The sequence below is a fragment of the Muntiacus reevesi genome, chromosome 2, assembly GCF_963930625.1.
Source record: "Muntiacus reevesi chromosome 2, mMunRee1.1, whole genome shotgun sequence".
NCBI classification, from domain to species: Eukaryota; Metazoa; Chordata; class Mammalia; order Artiodactyla; family Cervidae; genus Muntiacus; species Muntiacus reevesi.
The window spans coordinates 52,334,998-52,349,580 of NC_089250.1; the positions used below are offsets into that span (position 1 = coordinate 52,334,998).

At 62.5% G+C, this 14,583-nt stretch overlaps 1 protein-coding gene across 1 annotated transcript; it reads left to right on the forward strand.

Annotated features, from left to right (window-relative positions):
- Positions 1 to 6,056: 6,056 nt before the first annotated feature.
- Positions 6,057 to 7,983, forward strand: SOX18 (SRY-box transcription factor 18). Its single transcript, XM_065919660.1, has 2 exons — positions 6,057 to 6,541; positions 6,744 to 7,983. The coding sequence occupies exons 1-2, from the start codon at positions 6,184 to 6,186 to the stop codon at positions 7,550 to 7,552; spliced, it is 1,167 nt and encodes a 388-aa protein (XP_065775732.1). The 5' UTR covers positions 6,057 to 6,183; the 3' UTR covers positions 7,553 to 7,983.
- The last annotated feature ends 6,600 nt before the right edge of the window (positions 7,984 to 14,583 follow it).

Below are 14,583 nucleotides of genomic sequence, written 5' to 3' on the forward strand. Positions count from 1 at the left end.
GTCACATGGGGGTTGTGTCCCATCCTGCAGGGGTCTTGCACACTTGACCCCTTTATGGTGAGAGACTCATGGGTCTGCCCACAGGGGCCCTACTCTGTGGGGAGCCTGGCCTGTCCCGGGGACTCTGTGGGCAGATGCGGCCCCGACAGCGGCTTGGGGACACCCCAACAACACTTCAAGGTCTATCGTACACAGACGGGCTGCACTATTGGCCCAGAGGCCTGTCCCTCCCCCATCCTCAGACCACGGAAACATCGGAAGCTCAGCCCATTTATTTTTCTATTTGTGTCCCCACGCTTGCCTGCCCAGAGCCGGCCATGACCCCCGCAGGTTGAATCCTGCTTCCCTTCTGGCTGGGGCAGGGGCCTCGGTGGGAAGCCCAGTGCTGCCAAACTCACATGGAGCCCCCTCCCCTTTCCCATGGCCACATGGGTCGGGCAGGGAGATGCCGCAGTCCCAGAAACCCCCACTCCCTCTGCTGTGCTGTGGGCAGTGCTTCCCTGACCCTGGTGCCCAGCTGTTTCTGCACCTTATTCCATCAGGCCCTCCAGCCCATCCGTGGGCCACAGGGCTCTGACCCCAGCCAGTCCCATTCAGGCCTCCCTCAGGTCCTGGCCTCTGAGCTCAGGCAGGGTGGTGACCAGGGACCAGGTCCAGCCTGAGTCCTCCATCCTGCATGCCAGTGCACATCTCATCTGGCCAGTGCTCTCTCTGGGCCTCAGTCTCCTGGTCTGCAGAATGGGAAGAAGCACCACCCCCAGCAGCCTCTCCTGGAAAGTCCCAGCCCCTCCCAGGGATTGGCCCGGGCCCAGCTCCCTCCCCCAGAAGCAGGACTTTGGGGAGGCAGGAGGCACCCCCCAGAGGCCAGCAGCAGAGGCCCTGGCGGCCTGCTCCAGGCTCGCTCTAACAATGCGCTTCCCCCACACAATTCCCAGAAACACCGCCCTCCCTGCCCTGCCAGCCCGCCAAACTGGCGGCCACTCCACCCTCCCCCTCCCCAGGGGCCCCAGCAGCAGCAGGGTCAGGGGCCCTGATGAAAGCAGAAGGTCTAACTCACAGGGGTCTCCAAGGCAGTGCATCCCAGGGGTCCAGGCACACCAGCTCTGCCCTGGGGGAGGGAGAGAGACAAAGAAAATTCCTTTGGGACAGCAGACCAGCGGGCCCAGGAGCCAGGCCCCATTCCCAGAGCAACCCCTGCCTTCTCTGCGGGTGGAGAGGTGGTGAGTACTTCCTTCTGCCTGCACTGGGCCACCTCCACACAGCAGTGTGGAGTGGAGAGCTAAGTCTGGTCACGCTGCTCCTCTGCTCAAAACTTTCCCAAGCCCCCATGTCTTCTTCAGAGAAGGAAGCAAGACTCTTCAGGCCTCCCACAACCCTGGTCCCCTCTCCAGCACATGCCAGCCCCAGGGCCTTTGCACATACTATTTCCTCTACACAGAACACTCTTCCCCATGTGTCCCTTCATTGCGTTCACGTACTCTTCAGGGTTGGCTCCACAGTCCCTTCCTGAACGGACAGGCAGTGAGCACCCTGACACAGCCCCTCTCTCCTCCACAGCCTAGCACCCTGGATTCTGACTTTTTGTGGATTTGTTGATTTGTCTGTCTCTCCGACAGAACGGAAACTCCCCACAAGCAGCGCTTGGGTCTGTTTTGTTCACGGCTACACTACTATCTCCTGGAACAGGGCTTGACCTGTTCAGGTGAGTCAGTGACCAGTGGGTGGATGGATGGGTGACTCCTGAGCCTGAGAGAGAAGGGGCGGCTAGTCCCCAAGACACAGGCCTGCCTCCTAGCCCAGCTGGCAGCCACAATCGGTTGGACCATCAGAGCCATTTGTTACCAAGGCCAGGGCTTCAGTAGAAAAGAAACACACAGTGGCGCTGCCCACCAGGCCCCGGGGGCCAGTGACCACCAGGAGGGCTTGGCTTCTCCTTCCATGCTTCCCAGGGCAAATGAGGACTGTCATCAGAGCCTGGCAGGAGAGAAGAGGGGCTGGGCCAGCCCACGGCAGGGCAGACAGGGTGGGGGCTCAGGATACCCAGGTGTGTCAACACACAGACCCCCAGGCAGGGCACACAGAGAGCCCATCTCTGTCCCATCAAGAGTCTCCAGGGAACCAGGGCACCACCCCTGTATCACCCGGGCCTGGGGCAACGAGGTCTAAGCAAAGACGCCTTCCCAGCGGCTGCCTGAGCCCGGACTGACTGGCATGGGGGCGGAGCCAAGGGCAGAGCAATAGGCCTGGCAGGCTAGCTGTGCCGGACAACTGCACAGACAGAGTGTCTGGCGCCTGCTCAGTCAGGCTGGCCCTCCGCTCTCTCCTCGCAGCTGTGGCCTTCCTTCCTGAGCTGGTGTTTCCTGGCTCCTCCCTGCTGTTGCTATGGAAACTGAGAGCCGCCTGGGGGCTCCCCCTTCCCCCCAGCCTGGTTCCCACGGAGCCCCCGCTGAGCACCAAGAGAGACCCACACAGAATGCAGGACACTGGAGAACAACCATGGCCACAATGCCCCAGGGATCGCCCTGCTTGGGACCCCAGCTCTCATCCAGCACAGCGCCCCTGCCGGACCCCAACACCTGGGACATCCACAAAAGTGATCTATCAGGATTGGCCACAGCCCATTTGCCCCCCCATGAGGCCACCATCAGAGAAGACTCCTCACACAGGCTACATTCGGTGCCCCCCCACAACTCACAAGTCCCCTTCAACCCAGAGAAGCCCCCCACCCATTTGGTCCTGCTAGTCTGAAGCACTCAGGGACAGACCCAACCCCAGCACCACAGCCCTGGGACCTGCAGGGGTGCCATTCTCCCACATGCCCTATAAGCACCCCCATGAGCACACTGACCCTAAGTTCCTAGACCACCCAGCTCTAACCAGGACTTCCAGGTCCCCACGACAGTGACAGTGGCAAATCGTGCCCTGACCCCAGCACTCCTGAGACACTGCCCTGTGAGTGTGAGCACCACGCCAGCTCCCTCGCACCCCATGGCCCTCTGCACACCAGGACTGAGAGCAGGAAGGTATGGGCTGGACAAGCCAGCCACCCCAAGCCTGAGCTCCAGCCACCCCCAGGATTAGGCCTGCTGCTGGGCGAGTCATGCATGCACACAGGGAGTGTGCCCACTTGGTTCTAGCCGTCGGGTGGCCTCCCCACCCCCATCCAGCCTTTGGGGCAGCTTCAAGGATGAACAGGAGGATCTGGGCCAGGCCTGAGCCCTGGTCTCCAGGACCACAAGGCAAGGCCTGAACGGGGTGGCCTGGCTCCAAAGCCCGGGAGTCAGGAGACCAGAGACCTCTCCACCTGGACCCGTAACTGATGGGGACCCTGCTCCCGCCCTCTAGGAGCAGGGAAGTCCTGCCCCTAGGGACTCAGTAATTGGTCCCAGCCCTGCTCCCGCTCCTGCAGCAAGCCAGGCCTGGGCGGCTAGGAGCCTGTGAGGTCTATGCCCCGGGCAGTGCCTGGGAGGTCCGCCACCCCCAGAGCCCAGCCAATCTCCCACTCAGAGGCACAGAGGGGATTACCCAGAATCCCTTGCAGGCTTTGCCCAGAGCCTAGGGGTCCAGTTCAGGCAGACAGAGGGAGCAGGTGGAGGGCCAGGAAGGCAGAGGCCACTGAATGCCCAGGCCAGCCCCCGCTCACAGAACAAGCTTGCCCACCATCCCACCTCCTGTCTGGGGAGACAGGGGGTTGCAGACAGGACCTCCCAAAGTGGGCAGCAGCAGACTTGGACCAGGTGGGTCCTGGAGACATAGGAACGCCCTCAGACTGTGGATGGACTGGGGGCCATAGCTTGGTGGCCGGAGAAGTCTTTGGGAACTCCTCCTCTGGTGGATGTCCAGGGCCAGACCTCCACTCCCCACAGGACCTCATCTCCTATGGCAGAGTTCAGCCTCTTCCCCACACCCAGGCAGACAGACACACATGGACACACAGACCACACACAGACACACACCTCTGATGCCCAACTGGTCACACCCCACGACAGCCCTTCCACAGCCCTGGGGCGTATCCCCAGCCCTGAGGCTCCAAGGTCAGGGCCACCCTGACTGCAGCTTCCACCCCACTGTTTTCCCATCTGGATGGTGGGCCAGAGCTAATGTCAGCCTTGCCAGGCAGCACAAAGAGGAGGGGAGCCTGACACCGAGGAGGTGGGGGTTACCCCAGGAGGCTCTCCCTGCCTTGCTGAGCCCCAGCTCACAGGACGTGACAGCCGGACACCTGAATCCTGGAGCTCAGCCAAGAGGGAGGGTCAGTGTCTGGCGCCAGGCGAAGCAGCCCTCCTGGGGGGTGGGGCCCTGGTGGTGAGGTAATTCTGGCCAGGGAGCTCCCAGCAGCTTGAGCCGCTCGGCTCTCAAGGGCTGCAGGGGCCCAAGCAGGGCCCTGAGGGAGCCAAAAATCCACCACAAGGTCAGGGGCTGGAGTGGAGGAACTAGAAGCCACCTTCCCAAGCCCAGTGGTGATCAGCTCAGACTCCTGCTGCTCAGGCTGAGCCAGGCCCTTGACCCAAGACCACACCCAGAAGGCTGCAGGGAGATGTCACCTCTGCCAGATGCTGGTCCCACAGACCCATCCTTCAGCCCCAAGTCTTCCTCACATGTCTCTTCTCCCAACCCCAGTCCACCCACATTAGTCAAAGGGAAACTGGCACCTCTGGGAGAGGTTGTACACCCGTCCACCCTCAGGCCCCCCATTCTTGCCTACCTCCCAAGAAAAGCCAGTCTTCCCCCCAGACCCAAGGGGACCCCATCAACTGTCCCCAGTCCGTCAGCATGCGCTCGGTGTCCATGAATTAGGCGCCAGAGCCTGGGAGATGGAAACCTGATAGGAGCCACCGAGCCTGCACTGATGGGATACACACCCAACCGACCTCATGGTGGAGGACCCCTGTGGGGGTGCTGGCCTCTCCGCAGGACAGCTCAGGAGCGGTCGCTTATAAGCCCTGACTGTGGCCCAGAGGGACTACCAGATCCAGGAGTCCTGGCCACCCACAGCTAGGATCACTGTCACCTGAGGTCACATATCATGGAGCTCTCAACACATGGGATGGGACTCCTGATGAGGTAGTGGAGCTATAGAGCTCCCAGACTGCCAGTGGATGTGCAGGAGGAAAACCTTATCCTACAACCCCCTCACACACACAGTCACAGCCCCCCTAGAACCACCCTCAGCATGGGGGCAGGGAAGCAGCTTGCCTGGGAGACACCTCCCAGGGTCTGGGAACCCAGGCACCCTCTGGAAGGGGTGGGAGGGGACTTCAAGGAGGCTGGCAGCTCCTCTGGACACCCTCAGGGGTCTGATGGCCCAGGGGAAGCGCCCTCCTCCTGCCACCTGCCCCAGCCTCACTCCTGCAGCAGCACTGGCCTGGCCGACTGGACTGGGTAACCAGCTACTACAACTGGTCAATCAGGCCCTGGAGAGGGGGATGAGGCGCGGGGCTCCAAGCACTGGACTCCTTCCCTTGCTCTGCTATAGATGCCAGCCACCTACCCTCTCCTCCAGGTACTCAGCTGCTGCGGTTTGCCGATTTTCCAGCCTTGCGAGCAGGGTGGGGGACACGGTGAACATCTCCCTTAACCCCATGAACAGACCTGGGAAGCGGTGGGGAGGAGGGAGGCTCAGAGTTCCCAGAACTCCAAGTTCCACATGTAGGTGAAGGACGGGTGAGCAGTGATGCCCTGGGTTACTCAAAGCAGCTCCCTCAAGACACAAAGCGCTTTTCCCAAGGTGAACTTCCCTTGGAGTCAGAATTTGCTGGGAAGGCAGCCGCCCCCGCCCCCAGTTCCTGCCCGGGGGTCTGATTCTTAAAGTCTGACAGCCCCCATAAGGCCGCCCCCTGCCAAGCTTCGGGCCACATCAGCCGCCCTCTCCCATTCAGAGGGGGTCTCTCCTTCAGAGGGGGTGCGGGGGGCGCCGCTTCGAGGAGGCCACGGCGGAATCTCGCCCCGCGGAGAAGAAAGGGAGCCCCCGGGAGGAGGGGGGCGGCCCCGGCCCGCCCAGGCCCGCCCTGTCCGCCACGCCGCCCATTGGCCCCCGCGCTGCTATATCTGGGCGCCCACCCGGCGAGAGGCCACTGCCGTCCCCACTGCCGCCCGCCCGCCTAGCGCGTCCGACCCCGACGTGCCCGCCGCCCACCCTCCGCGCTCCCGCGCTCCGTTCCGCCCAGGCCGCGCCCAGCTGGAATGCAGAGATCGCCGCTCGGCTACGGCGCACAGGACGATCCGCCCGCCCGCCGCGACTGTGCATGGGCCCCGGGCCCCGGGGCCGCCGCTGAGCCGCGCGGCCTCCCCACCGTCCCTGCCGTCCCCACCGCGCCCGCCGCGCCTGCCTCGCCGCCTAGCCCGCCGCGCAGCCCGCCTCGCAGCCCCGAGCCGGGGCGCTATGGTCTCAGCCCGGCCGGCCGTGGGGAGCGCCAGGGGACCGACGAGTCGCGCATCCGGCGGCCCATGAATGCCTTCATGGTGTGGGCGAAGGACGAGCGCAAGCGGCTGGCGCAGCAGAACCCAGACCTGCACAACGCGGTGCTAAGCAAGATGCTAGGTGAGTGGCCGCGAGGCAGGGGCGGGAGCTGGGGCTGGGGCGTGGGCAGGGGCTGGGGCGTGGGCAGGAGCTGGGGATGGCGGGGGTGGGGGGGGTCTGCCGGGGTCCCGGGAGGCCTCACGCAGGGGCGCGTGCTGGGATCGGCTGTCAGCCTGCCAGCTCTCCCGACGGCACCCAGCTGATCCGCGCCCGCGGCCCGCAGGCAAGGCGTGGAAGGAGCTGAGCCCGGCGGAGAAGCGGCCCTTCGTGGAGGAGGCGGAGCGGCTGCGCGTGCAGCACCTGCGAGACCACCCCAACTACAAGTACCGGCCGCGCCGCAAAAAGCAAGCGCGCAAGGCCCGGCGGCTGGAGCCCGGCCTCCTCCTCCCAGGCTTGGCGCCACCGCCGCCGCCGCCGCCTCCCGAGCCCTTTCCCGCGGCTACGGGCCCGGCCCGGGTCTTCCGCGAGCTGCCGCCGTTGGGCGCCGAGTTCGACGGTCTGGGGCTGCCCACACCGGAGCGCTCGCCGCTGGACGGCCTGGAACCCGGCGAGGCCGCCTTCTTCCCTCCGCCCGCGGCGCCGGAGGACTGCTCTCTGCGGGCCTTCCGTGCGCCCTACGGCCCAGCCGAGCTGCCCAGGAACCCAGGCGGCTGCTTCGGGGCGCCCCCGGCCGAGGCGCTTAGGACCGCGCCCGGCCCCGCCGCGCCACTTTGCGGCCTCTACTACGGCGCCCCCGCGCCCGGCCCGGGCCCCTACCCGGGCCCTCTGTCGCCACCGCCCGAAGCCCCGCCCCTGGAGAACGCCGAGCCGCTGGGACCCGCCGCCGACCTGTGGGCCGACGTGGACCTGACCGAGTTCGACCAGTACCTCAACTGCAGCCGGACTCGCCCCGACGCCGCCGGGCTCCCTTACCACGTGGCGCTGGCCAAGCTGGCCCCACGCGCCATGTCCTGCCCCGAGGAGAGCAGCTTGATCGCCGCGCTGTCCGATGCCAGCTCTGCTGTCTACTACAGCGCCTGCATCTCTGGATAGGTCGCCTGGGGCACTGTGCGATGCCTCTCTCTCAGAGGTGGAGTTGCCGCTACTCGTCACAGACCCGCAGGAACCCGCGACGCTGGGCCTTGGCCAGGTCGAGGGCACCCCAGACGGGAGGGTCACCACGTACTGGGGCTTGGCCGGGAAGCCCAGGCCTAGGACGTGTGGGCTGACCCTGCCAGGGCTAAGCTTAATCCTTTTCTTGCAGTGTATTTTCTAGAACTAGGCTGTGTTTTTTACTTTGCCTTTTTTATATTCGTAAAACAGTATATTTAAGTTTTAATTAAACTTTTTCTCCCAAGGGGTTTCAGTGATGCAAAGCACCAATGTAGCAAGGGCTTTTTAAATAACATTTGTTTGCTGTAAAGGAGGAGCCAGGAGCTGGGTCCCCCTGGACCAGGCGAGGCCACAATAAAGCACCTCACCTTTCCTCCAAACTCTAGTGTCTGTGGTTGTTGCAGGGCAGATGGGGGGTTTTGGGGGTGGGGAGGAGCAGCTCCCTCTAGAGCTCTGGATGTGCCCCTCCCTCCAAATCCCCTGAGAGCCTGACTCCCAGCTGGGCCCACAGCAGGCAGTTCTCCATCCCTCCAGGACAGTACCCCAGGCAGCTGGTGGGAGGAAAGAGGTGAGGGCACTCCTCACCCTCCCAGGCCCCCGTTCCCTGCCACTCTCTATTTTAACTCAAGCCTATTAGGGGTCAGAAATCCCCCCACACTCTCACCCAGGTTTCATCATCCTCATCTCATCCTTAAAACTTTCTTCAAGCCCAGTGACTGCCCAAGACAGCACCTCTTTCTGAAGGAGGCTGACGCCGGTCTGCAGAGCTAACATCCTGGAACCCCAGTCCATCATTCTCACTCAACCCAGTGTCCCAAGAGAGGGTAACACCATGACCAATCCCTGCTGCTCCCCAGGGTGACCTGTGCAGGCTCTCCAGTGACACATGGTCAATGACCAGAGCAGGGGGCTCAGGCTTCCCATCTCAAGCTTCCCACTTTGGAATCCATCACTCTAGCCCTGTGCCCCATCCCCGCAGGACCGGATGCCCTCTTTCCATACAGCCTCCTGGGTACCCCCAGCACTGGGGAGCCCATGAGTTCAGGGAAAGTTTGCAACAATCAGCTTGGGGGATTCTTTCCTGGGACAGGGTCCCAACACCAGTTCTCCGCACACCCACACTCTTCTCAGGGCCACAGAGGTCTTCCAAGAGGAGGGGTCATGTGTCCCCTGGCCGGTCCTCCCCCAGTAGCATATGGGGCTGATCTCTGACAATCCTGACATGGTGTGTGCACCCTGGGACATGGGCATCTTCTGATGATGTGGGCTGCTCTGTGGCTGCCATTAAGTCTGAATCTGACTACATGTGAGCAAGTTTGCACATGCTCTGAGCATGGCAGTGATGCTGTGACAGCGTGTCCATGTGATTCAACGTGACCCTCCATGATGACTATGTGTGTGACACAGTGTCTGAGACTCTGTGTACATGTGTGTCTCCCTGTCAGCTTGGGTGTCGGTGCACGGGGGTCCACTGCCTGAGTGTGTCTGAAGGGGTGAACAGGCAGTGGGTTGTTCTTATTGGTGTCCTGCCTCCAAGGAATCACCTCTCTAAACTGGCATGAAAAAAAAATAATAAACTGGCATGAGTCTTACACCTCAGCGAGCAGAATGGGGCAGCAACACCTGGGCCCCCTTCACCCCCATCCCCACCACATTGTAAGCAGGGCCCAGAGACCTCCAAAACAAAGGGACAGAGAAAGACAAGCTGAGGAGATGGATGTGGACGTAGAGGCAGGAGCCCTGGGCAGGTCAAGGCAGACAGAAATGGCCTCCAGGACACCAAGGACAGCGCTGGTACACAGGAAGAAAGCAGGGAATGAGGCCCAAAGGGACATGGGTGGTCCAGTCCAGCTGCATTCGTCATGGCCGGGGGTGGGGGAGGAGGGGGAGCTCTGAGACACCAATGCCAAGTCCCGGGCTCAGGCACAAAGGTCATGTCACCCGTTAGTGTGCACACGCAGCTCCCATGGCCTCCGACTCTCACTTTGGGTGGGCCTGGGGGACAGGTGACCCACCCACTGGAGCCCTGGGTCAGCTGGGCCAAGGTGTGCCCCCCACCATGGGGACAGTCTCTGTAGGAGGCATACCCATAGTAGCCAGAGTCCAGTAGCTTCTGCCCTCTGCCCCACCCCCAGGGCAGACCCTCCCATATCTTCACCCCACTCCCTGGCCAGGACAGGGCGAAGGGAGTGCCAGCCCAGCCTCTCCTACCGCTGAGAGACCCCTGCCTGGGCACAGGCATCTCCTCACCTGTGTCCCCATCCCAGAGACACCCATGGACACGCAGAGAGGCTGACTGTCTCTCCTGTACAGGGAGCAGTTTTCTAGCATTCTCCTCACTTCACCCTTGGGGTAGGGGTGGGGATGGGGGCCCCAGGTGCCCAAGTGGGAGCAGCCAAGCAGCGTGCCCCCCAGAAGCCCCTCCCCCACTGCCAGGGTAGGAGGGGCGGGTTCTCAATTTGGGTCAAGTCCTTGGAGTCAGGGGCTGGGGGAATTCAGGAGCAGAATCAGGACTTCGAAAACACACACACACACACACACACACACACGCACGCACGCACAGATGGCAGATGTTTTCAGAAAGCAGTCAAGTGAGCACCACACAAGACCCAGGGCAGACTGGCCTCCTAGGGCCTAGAGACCCAGGCCTCCTAGGCAGGACCACAGCCTCAGGGCCTGGGTGGTTCCAGCCTTGGATCAGGCTTCCCACCCCTCCCCCTCTTGGCCCCACCCACCTGCTTCCCCCAGGGTCAGGAGAAGGGAAGTCCCCACCCCCAGCTCCCGCTGAGTCAGGCCCGCCAGGAACAGACCCAGGCGACCTAGCTCCTGGCGGGAAGTTCTAGCAGCCTGGCCTGGCTAAGTCACAGCTCTCATGCCCAGGACCCAGCCTAGCACTGGGGTGACCTAAGTCGAGATGTGGAACCCTCCCCACTAGCTGCCCAGAGGAGGAGGGGATATGCCTGAGAGCAGTTACGCTGCACCCCCTCTCCCCAGTAGACATGGTCATCACCACCTCCACAACCTCAGTAACATCCCCGACTCAACCAGCCACACATCACGCCAGCAACAGGACTGCTCCCAACAAGGCTAGGCTGGGCAGGTGAAGAGGGACTTAACTCTCCACTTGATGGACAAACACCCTAGACAGCCCAGTCATTCAGTTGACAGTCTACAACACCTATGTTGTTGTTGTTTAGTTGCTAAGTCCTGTCCGGCTCTTTTGTGATCTCATGGACTGTAGCCTTCCAGGTTTCTCTGTCCATGGGATTTCCCAGGCAAGAATACTGGAGTGTGTTGCCATGTCCTCCTCCAGGGGGATCTTGCTGACCCAGAGATGGCACCGTGGTCTCCTGCAATGGCAGGCAGATTCTTTACCACAAGGTGTTTTCAGTAAAGTTATATAAATGTGTATCTCTAATGACCAAGTCTGAACAAGCAGATTAAGTATCTTAAATTGCAGACTGTTTACCGTCTGAGCCACCAGGGAAGCCCACTACGCTGGAGCAGGTATCCCCAAAGGAGGGGATCTGGAGCAGCTGACCTCTCATCCCAACAGGTCCTCAAACCAAGACTTGGTCCTCTACCCGCCCGCCCACCGCCGCTGCTGCCCCAGGTTGGGGATGGGCCCTAAGGAGCAGGCTCCAGTCCAGTCCACAGAGGGTTTGGTCCAAGTGTGGGGGGGTTCCTGGTGCAGGACTGGGGAGGAGGAGGGATGGGAACACTGATGTTCCTCCTCTTTTGTGTTTCAGAGCACAGCCCACTCTGCTTCCTCCCACCCCCTCTACCTCTGCACAAGCACCCAGCCTCCCAGGGAAGCCCAGCAAGTCTCCCCACCTTCTGCCTTATCTCCCAAGACCCCATCGCCGCCCCCATCCAGCTCCGGCCAGTACAACCCCTCCCCATCCCCTAGGACCCCTCCCTTCCCCTGTCCCCTCCCCCACGACCCCGCCCTGTTCCCCCATGACTCCACCCCTTGCCTCACAACCCCGCCCCTCCCCCCACACAACTCCCCTAGCCCCACAACCCCGCCCATCCCCACGACCCCGCCCCGTCTCCCACGCCCCTGCCCGCCCGCGCGAGAAAACAGGAAGGGGCCCGCGGCGGCGGCGCTGGGAGGAAGCGCAGGAAGCGGCGACGGGTGCGGCGCTTATCTCGGGCCGCAGCCGGACCCCTGGCCTCACGCCCCGCGGAGGCCGGGCAGGGGGCGCGGGGGCAGCCGGAGGCGAGGCCTGCTCACCTGGTGGGGGCCCTGGCTGCCTCACCTCCCAGTCACAATTGTCATAACCGGGCCATGGAGAGAGACGACAGGACTTAACTGAGCCAGGCTGTGCCCCTCCAGCCCGGTGGGTAACCCAGGGGCCAGCGTCCAACCCCAGGGCGCCCCACCTCCCCCACAGCGCATAGTGCCCTCCTCCCCTAGGCCTCCCCATTTCCCCCCAAACAAGGACTCGTTTCGCCCAGCAGGTGCGCGCTCTCTGCTGGTTCTTCCGGGCTTTAACTTGGGGATGGGGGGATGGTTGTTTGTTTGTTTACAGAGCTAGGTCTTTTCCTGGAGAGGGGGCAGGATAGGGACTGTCCCTGGGCGCCCCCCCCCCCCAGGGTCCCGCAGGCCACTGGCAGGGACAATGGGCGCCAACACCTGGCAGTCCTCCCCCATGAGTATATGCTTTGCTTCCTGGAGTGGGGGCCTCCTGTGTTTCCGCATCAACCATGGCTGCAGCAGCCCTCCGTGCACACCTGCAGGCGAGGACCCCACACTCGGGCTCATAGGCAAGGGCCGAGGGCCCTCAGGTCTGGTGCAGGTGTTTCCTCCCTGGCTCTGGTAGCCCCCAGCGCCAGATGCAGGGTCTGACCGACTCACGTCCTGCCTAAGTCCTGGCTCCTCGAACATGGGAGGTGCCTCTGTTCAGAGTCTGGCATGGCAGGCACTTGTCTCTCCCACCACCTCCTGGTGCTCAGCTGGGCTGGGGTGGTGGCCAGTTGGGGAGGGGACATGGAGGAGGTGCTGTTGGTGCCCATGAACGGGCCTCGGGCAGGGCAAAGCACTCTGCGGTTCTCAGAAGAGCCAGTGCTCTAGGTTGGCACTGACCCCAGCCCTATGGTCTGCTGGGAGCCTGGGAAGGGGCAGAGTTGGGAGGTAGGGAGAGAGTGGGGCCCGTGGGCGGAGCAGGGGAACACACAAGTGGCACAGTTGGGATTAACTTCTTGGTTTTCTGAATCCAGAGACTAATTTGCCTGTCGTCCGTGTTCCAGATGTTCTTTCAAAGGCTCCCAGCCTGGGGAGGCCGTGGGACTGGGACTACCCTTCAAAGCCTGCCTGGGCCCTCCTTGCAGCACTGTGCATGGGGGGTCTAGCTCCCTGGCCAGTGCCCTGCAGCCCCATCTGCCACCCTGCACAGCCCCTCCTTCTGGGCCCCAGCCTCCACCCCGGTGGAAGCTGCTGAGAAGGCATGCATGGTAGGGCAAGGCGCCACAGGGTGCAGGCCCCAACCCCACCAGGTGTGTGCTCCAGAAATAGTGCAAGAACTAGGCTCAGGCCACATGTCTGGGGCCTTGGTAGGGAAGGCAGGGCACTGGGGCCGGGAAGGTGCCTCACGTCCATGAAAGGTGGGGCCTATCCACTGCACAAACCACCTATACTCTGCCCTTGGTAGCCCCATGACCCATGGCCCTGACCTCACCATTGAGTTTCTTTCTATCTCTCTGCTGGTCCATCACTACCTGGGCAACTCTTGACAGGAGCCCCCAGGGAGAAACTACAGATTCCGGCTGCAGGAACATTGTCTGCCCCTGTGGCTGCGGCCCAGGACCCAGACGGAGATTGTGGCCCTATAACTGAGGCCTCTACCCCTCCTCCCAGCTCCCCTGAAATGGGTTTGCTGGAACCTGCCTCAGGCGTGGGTGGACGGAAGGGCTACCCATTGTCCACCCACCATGGCAACAGCCATGACTCCCAGGAGGCCACACCAAAGTGGTGTTAGGAAGAGTGCTCTTCCCACAGGCCCTGGGGCTGGGGCAGAGAGCCAGGTGCCCTTGAGGAAGCATGGGCACGGGGGCGGGGGCCCTCTGTGAAGGGCCTGTCCCCTTCCTGTCCCTGCACCCAGACTCTCCGACTCTCTTACTGACCTTCTCCAGACCTGACTTGGCTCCCCCATGCATTGTGCTCCAACCACAGTGGGCCTTTTCCCTCCTACCCAGATACCTGGCCACAGCCCCAGGCTTACACAGCAGGAGCCAGCCATGTGACTGCTCCCCTCAGCTGCTGCTCCATCAGCATTCCTCAACTTCAAGATGAGGACTCACCCAGGGACTCAGGTCAGCACTCTGGGGTTGCCCGGACCTCTCCTCACCCCATTCACATCCAAGCCTCTCCTTCAGCCTCACCTTAACTGCACAGGGCCCCTGCACAGGCCCCCCTCACACCCAGAGCATGCTCTCATGGCCTGGTAGTCGTTAGGTGAAGGAATAAGTCCCCACACATGAGTGCCCCTCTGCTTGGGGCCTGGCTCTTATCCCAGCTCTCACACTTCCTGGCTGAGATTTGGAGCAAGTGCTGAAACCTCCTATTGCTTCAGTTTCCTACTTATGAACCGTGGACAGTAGTTGTTGCTGCTCTGCTCAGACTGAGCGTGCTTACACCCACACACTGGGGGCGATCAGGGGCAGCTGTGCCCTGCTGATGGCACCAAGACCTGTCTGTAGCTCTCCTGCTTGCCTCTGTTCTGTCAGGGTGCCCCGGGGCAGGGCTGCTCCGCTACCTACTGGGTCTGTCCACCTGATGACAGGTGTGCCTGCCAAGCATCAGCCTTGGTCAGGTGCTCTGCCTGCCCTGTTACCCCCTCCTCTATAGGCTGTGATCTGGGAGGGGCCACAGACCTCCAGTCCTAGAGCTCGGACCCCCACCCGTCCAGGCAAGCATAGGGTCCCAGAGCGCAAGACGGTGGGTCCCTGGCTGGCCTGTGCAGTCCCAC